This window comes from Rhincodon typus, chromosome 6 (assembly GCF_021869965.1).
Source record: "Rhincodon typus isolate 14 chromosome 6, sRhiTyp1.1, whole genome shotgun sequence".
NCBI classification, from domain to species: Eukaryota; Metazoa; Chordata; class Chondrichthyes; order Orectolobiformes; family Rhincodontidae; genus Rhincodon; species Rhincodon typus.
Window position 1 is genome coordinate 29,828,020 of NC_063337.1, and position 6,885 is coordinate 29,834,904.

Below are 6,885 nucleotides of genomic sequence, written 5' to 3' on the forward strand. Positions count from 1 at the left end.
TAAGTCAGAATCCACAGTGACTAAGAACATTGAGCCCATGAAAGGATCTGCATAGTCAACGTGTCACTGAGTCCAGACTTCACCCAATCGTTCCCACAAATGTGGGGGAGCTGCTGGTGGTAATTTTTCTCCTTGTTGGCGCTCAAGGCACTGCCCCAACAACCCAGCTATGTCAACGTCCAAACTTCTCATCAACATCTTCATTTTGGAACTGCTGGATGACTCTGGTGATGTTCTGTTGACATCAGGTAGTGTGACCTTTGCTCAGGACAATCACTCTTGCACTCCATTATAAGTTCCCATCCTCTACGGTGATCTGGTCTCTCCGCGTCCAAAAAAGGTTTTAATTCTGATTGTGACAGCCCTTCGACTTTTCTTCTTACTTTTCCCCCCCTCACACTACCACTTCACAGCATTGGTACGGCCCTTTAGTGTCCCCCATCACAAGATGTTTCAGTTTTGCCACGACCAGAATTTTCTATGTCCAAAGTCTGATATTGCCAGCTGTGTTCAGAAAATTTAAAACCATTATGGATTCTTCCAGTGGCAGTACCACAGGTAGTGTATCTGCCAGTAGGAGGCAGCTTAACACATCCTCATTTACAATTTGTCCTCCTGGACAGTTTGCCAACTTGTGATTACAGCACACTACTAAAATCGGCCTGAACCCATGGGTGGCTCTGCCCAGTCCTCTTTCAGTAGACCTAGCAGGGGTTTGTGGTCCATTATTCATACACATCTGAGTCTGTAAAAAGATACTGGTGGAGCTTCTTGATTCCAAATATGACTAAACCTTCCTTCTCAAACTGGGCATATGCATGCTCTACATTAGCCAAAGTCCTGGATACATATGCAATTGGGTGCTTCTCTCCAGTGGGCCCCTTCTAATAATACCTTGATGCCATACAGGGAAGCATTGCACATTAATACCAGATCTCATGGTGTACCAACACCTTAGACAAAGATAGCTGCTTCTTCACTTTCCTGAAAGCTATCGTTTGGCTAAGAGACCATTTCCAAGGCTGACATTTACTAAAGAACAGAAAGAGTTAATGCAAAGATGCCAGGATGGAGGCCAGGTTATGTATGAACTTTCTGAAATAATTCATCAGCCCAAGGAAAGACGTAAGCTCACGTACAGATGTGGGAGCTGGGGCACCTTTGATCACCTTCATTTTATTCTCCAATGGGTATAACTTGCTCTTGTTGACTCAAGGCCAAGTGGGTCACTTGGGGTGCCTGGACTACACACTTTTCACTTCTAAGGAATATGCACACCTGGGAGAAATGTTTAAGGCCTATGTCCAAGGTCTCTAAGTACTCCTTATTGGTCTTCCATTATTAGCAAGTCATCTGGATAAATGGCAACCTGGGACAGCCCTTGTAAAATGTTCTTCACTGTCTACCGAAAAAAAATTGCACAGGCTGATGATACCTCAAGTGGCCACCTTGTATATTAGGTACAAACTCTTATGGGTATTAATTGTAGTATTATTCTGGAATTCTCATCAAACCACCATTGCAAATACAGATGGCTCACGTCCAGCTTCGTGAAGGACAGCAGCCCCCCACCCTCCCACCAGCTTTCTGTACAAGTCCTCTCTGTAAGGGATTGGGTATTTATCCAGCTGCAAGAAGCAATTTACCATTTGTTTAAAACTCCCACAAAGGCTAGCTGACTCGTCAGGCTTCACAACTGGTATGACGGGTGCTGCCCATTCTGCAAACTGGACGTGTTTGACAATTCCTTCGCTTTCCAGCTTTCAATTTCTGTCTCTACTTTGCTGTAAGGCAAATGGCACTGGACAGGCCTTGCAGGATCGTGGAATTGCTTCCTGGTCAATATGCAGGATGGTTTTGGATCCCTTGTTAGTTCCCAGACCTTCCTGAAAATTTCTAAATATTTCATGAGGTCTTCACTCAGGCAGCCATTTTCTAATTGAAAGATGTTGAGCCACTTTAGGTGAATCTTTCCTCAACACATTTTGCCTCATCAAGCTTGGGCCCAAGGCTGAAATCAGTGGTAACTGAACCAGCTGCTTCTCACAAGAGACCAGAAACAAAAAAACTGTACCCTTATTCTACAACAGTTCCTCGGCACAGGTTCTCAGTCTAGCCAAGGTCTTGCACAAACCTAAGGGTTGGAGTCCAGGAGTGAATTTTGGCAAGATTGATTCTGCCATCACTGAAACAGCCATGCTGGTATCAACCTCCATTAGAACCAGGTTACCAATTAACCAGATGTTTATTTTGAATTCTGATTTGGAAGTTGCTAATCAATTTAACAGTTCCAAACCAGATGCGCTCTCCTGCATCGCAGCTAATGAGTTCTTTTACTCAATTTAGCTCTAGTGGGACTCTTTTGCCGTCTCAAGTCTGCACACCAGTATCAACTGCAAAGGCTTTCTGGCCCATGTCATGAATAAAATTTTAACTGATGGCCGAGGCTGAGCTTTGTTTTGGGGTTTTGCTGTGAGCTGACCTAGAGTCCCTTCCTTCAGGATACGTCCCTGAGTAAGGCTATGCAATTCTTTGCTCAAGTGGTGTTCCCCTAGCTCAGTTGGGCTGGTCAGCATATCTACTTCAATCAGAATACCTTGCAACTCATATACTCCACTTGCCGCATTTTCCAAAGATAAAGTCAGTTGTAATGCCTGTTTGAAGTTCAGTTGGACATCAGCTAGGTGCTTTTGCATGGTTACATCATTAAACCCTCATACCATTCGGTCTCTCAGCATCTCATGAAGACTTAAAACAGTTACCTGCCAGTCATCTTAATCTAGTCAAAAATCCTGATACGGATTCCCCTGGTTCTCGAATAGCTGAGTAAAGACAATAGCAACTCTAATTCTGAGTCAGCTTGGGGTCGTAATATTCCTTAACCAAATCCATCAACTCGTTATAGTATCTGCTGCCTCAGGAAAAGTTCAGTTCCTAATAATGAAAAAAACTGCAGGTCCACAAGCTATCAAGAGAATTATTCATTGCTTTTCACCTGCCCCAATATCATCTGCCGAAAAAAAAACAAACATTCTTTCCACATACTGGGCCCGGTCTTCGATGGCATAGTGGAACAAGTCAAGTTTTCCAAATAACGACATGATGCCAAAAATGTTTACTCCAACTTGAAGACAACTGTTGCGAGCTGATTTCATCAATAGCATGCTTTGCTCTAGTCACCAATGAAAATAACTCCAGAGACCTGTATCCCATCACTAAGTCACCCTTTATTTATACATGCAAAGTCCTCGAGAGGATATCCGACACTCCTGCTCTGATCGGTCAACCAGCTTCCTGAGTGGATCAGATTAACAGACCCTATCAGGGAAGATCATGTTCTATGTGGTCCACCTCGCTGTATCCTGTTTGTAGTGATTGTAATGGTCAAAGTGTGATGGAATCTTGTTTTTGTGATTGGAAACCTGTGGCCAACCATGTACCACAGGGATCGGTGCTGGGATCCTTATGGTTTATTATTAACAACTCAGATGTAGATGTAGAATGTATAATTCGTAAGTCTGCAGCTCACACAAAAATTGGTGGTGTTGTTGACGGTGAGGAATCACAGAATCCCTATAGTGTGGAAACAGGCCCTTCAGCCCAACATGTCCACACTGATCCTTAGAACATCCCATCCAGACCCATCCCCCTATAACCCACCTCATCTACACATCTCTGAACACTACAGGGCAATTCAGCATTGCCAATCCATCTAGCCTGCACATAGACCCACATCCCCACGGGGGAAAACGTGCAAACTCCACACAGACAGACAGTCGCCCAAGGGTGGAATCAAACGCGGGTCCCTGATCCTGTGAGGCAGCAGTGCTAACCACTGAGCCACCATGCCACCCTTAAGTTGAACTCAGGCTGCAGTCTGATATTGATCAGGTAGTAAATTGTGTAAGTGATGGGAAATGTAATTTAATTCTGCTAAGAGTGAGGTGACACATTTTGGGGAGGTCCAATAAGGGATGGAAATAAACAAACAAAAGAAAGAATGGTAGGTCCCTAGCGAGCACTGAGGGACAAAGGGATCTTGGTATACAAGTCCACAGATTCCCGAAAATGTCAGCACAGGTAGCCATACAAGATGTTTGCCTTAATTAGCCAGGGTATAGAAAACAGGAGCATGATGATGATGAATATTTAAACATTCGTTAAGCCACAGATATAATACTTTGTGCAGTTCTGGTCACCACAATATCAGAAGTATGTGACTGCACTGGAGATGGTACAGAGGAGATTCACCAGGATGTTGCCCTCTCAGTTAAGAGGATAGAGTAGATAGCCTGGGTTTGTTTTTTTTCTTTGGAGTAGAACAGGCAGCACCCCACCAGGCAGGGGGGCTACCTGATTGAGGTGTACAAAATTATGAGATATAGACAAGGCAAATTGAGAGACTCTTTTCTCTCATAGGCACATCTACTAAGAGCAAACAGCGCAAGTTTAAAAGTGAGGAGTAAGTGGCTTAGAATATGGAATGTGCTGTCTGAGAGATTGTATTCTCAATATTGAGTATGCATCTGATGAACACTCAAAATGGCAAGTCATAGTACGCTATAGACCAAGTACAGGTAAGTAAGGGAGATTAGTGCAGTTGGTGTTTGTTGGTCAGCACAGTAAGCTGAAGGGCCCATTTCTATGCTGTATGACTCGCACCTCTCCACCTTTGTGACTCTTCCATTTCTTCAGTTTCTTTCCATGTCAGCCTCTTGGCCATTCGGTATTTGATTTATCAGATGTGCCTTCAGCTCTTTAGATCCTGAGCTTTGGACCTCCTTTCTTGAAACACTGCTTTATAACCCTCGATAAATCGCTCACTCCCTCTCTCTAAATCAAATTTTCAGTTGTTCCTTCCCATTAAAAGTAATAGAAGTAAATCAGCTGCTTGGGAGAAACAAACAACTGGTCAGTTGACAGGTGGTACTTATTCCATGATCACAGCCCATCTGCTGGTGCCAAGTTAATACTGCCGCCTATAGCTTCATCTTGCAGGACACCTGCTTTCATGGCATGTTATACTTATCTGTCTTGTGGCATCCTCACACAACTAAATGTGGATCATCACCAACATCAATAATTACTGTTGTATTAATGCAACATTCATGCAACTAAACTTTCATCTGAAACCACTTTGCAGTTGCACAATGAACTATTGTATTGCTTTTGTAAATTCAAGTTATTATACTTAAATAAATAGTTATTATGCAAAATATGCATATTACTGAAAACGAAGTTCAGAAAGCAGGTACAGCACACAGAATTTTGTCTTTTCCAAGTAGCAACTGCAAGTTAAGAACAACCTCTACTCCAGATGATGCTGAATCATTGTGTAATAGGAGAGTGCTGAATTTTAGAAACTGTACCTTTGAGAAACGCGAGGACCTCAGAGGACACGAAACGAATTTATGACAAATGGTTCAAGGCATGAGGACTTTAGTTTTGTTAAAGGTTTGAGGAGTTAATTTTCCCTTGAGCAGAGAAGTGTGACAAAAGATCTGATAGAGGTGTTCAAAATTATGAAAAATCAAGAATGAACAGATTGAGAGAACAGGTCTCATTAGTTTTTAGTCCTTGCACCAGAGGGAACAAATTTAAAGGTGACTACTAAAGAAAAAATAAACCTCAAAAGACAACATGAGCGGAGAAGAGACAGCAAGTGGTGAGGTTTTGGAATGCACAGCCTGCAAAACTGCAGGGACAGATTCAGTCATGACTTTCATAAATAAATGAAGGGGGATTAGGCAAGTACACAATTCAGGAAACATTTGCAGAAGTGAATGGACAGGGGCAGGGGAATGGGATTACAGAAGTGCCTTGGCACAAATGTAGCAGGGGTTGGAGTAGTTTCTATGCTGTTATCATTCAACAATTACTGAAAAACTGAAGGTTCTGGCATTCAAACTGTAGTTTAGGTGCTAATTTTATCTTCATGTGTACCCACTTCTCCCCCTAGCACCTTGCCAGTAAGCCAGTTCAAGAAAGAACATGCCAAAAATTCATTTCACTGTAAAACATATTTTGGCATATTAAAACAAAGTGGCCAAGATATGCGCAGAGGCAGAAATCACATGCTGAAATTAATTTCATAACATGTGCTAATTAACTAACTGGAAGAAGGGGATCAACATAAACTTAGTTTCTTTTCTGATTGGATATAAATCCAATTCCAACAGGTCATATTTTCCAAAGTTGTGACAATTCAGATTATTAGTTTTGACTATGTAATGTCAAGAGGTGATCGCAAAAGCATTTCAAGCAAGATCACATCCAAAAGATTTCAGTAACCAATGATAAATACAAACAAACATGAATCAAACAGCTCGGCATTGCTTTTCTGGTGTTACTACACTAAACATTTTTTTATAAATGCTAAACAAAATCATGCTGCAAGCACTATAGCAAATTAGTATTATACAAAGCACACAGCCACATAAAAAAAAAGAAGAGAAGATGTGTTGTGTTAAAAGCCAATACAAGTTGAAGTGATAGCAGTGAAGGGCTCCTGCGTATGTAAAGAAAGCTAGAATTATATAGATGGCATACAATTTTTTAAAAAATTGTAACATACTTTACAGCATTTGTGTCGAGGGTTGCATAAAGGTAATACAAACACTTCATCCTTTCTGAAGTCTCCAAATTGTGAGGCACCATGTACTGTGCAAATATCCGTTCAACAAGTAACCTGTTGAGTAAATTCAAAGAATTTAATGCTCGCTTGGAATACTGACCAAAGTCCTCATTCAAATGTGGATTAAAAAGTTAACATTTTCACAGTAATGATTGCTTTTAAGTTCAGTCATTTAATAACATCAAACACCTATGGCAACCCATACTACATACAACAGATCGTGCTTCCAATCTAAAGGGATAGGCACGTAT

At 41.7% G+C, this 6,885-nt stretch overlaps 1 protein-coding gene across 2 annotated transcripts in view; it reads right to left on the reverse strand.

The window, feature by feature from the left end:
• pds5b (PDS5 cohesin associated factor B) overlaps nucleotides 1–6,885 on the reverse strand; it is a 229,822-nt gene that overhangs the window by 123,465 nt on the left and 99,472 nt on the right. For both annotated transcript variants that reach the window (XM_048598139.1, XM_048598140.1), the window contains one exon: nucleotides 6,575–6,688. In XM_048598139.1, the coding sequence (XP_048454096.1) occupies nucleotides 6,575–6,688 (114 nt within the window). The remainder of the gene's footprint in view (nucleotides 1–6,574; nucleotides 6,689–6,885) is intronic.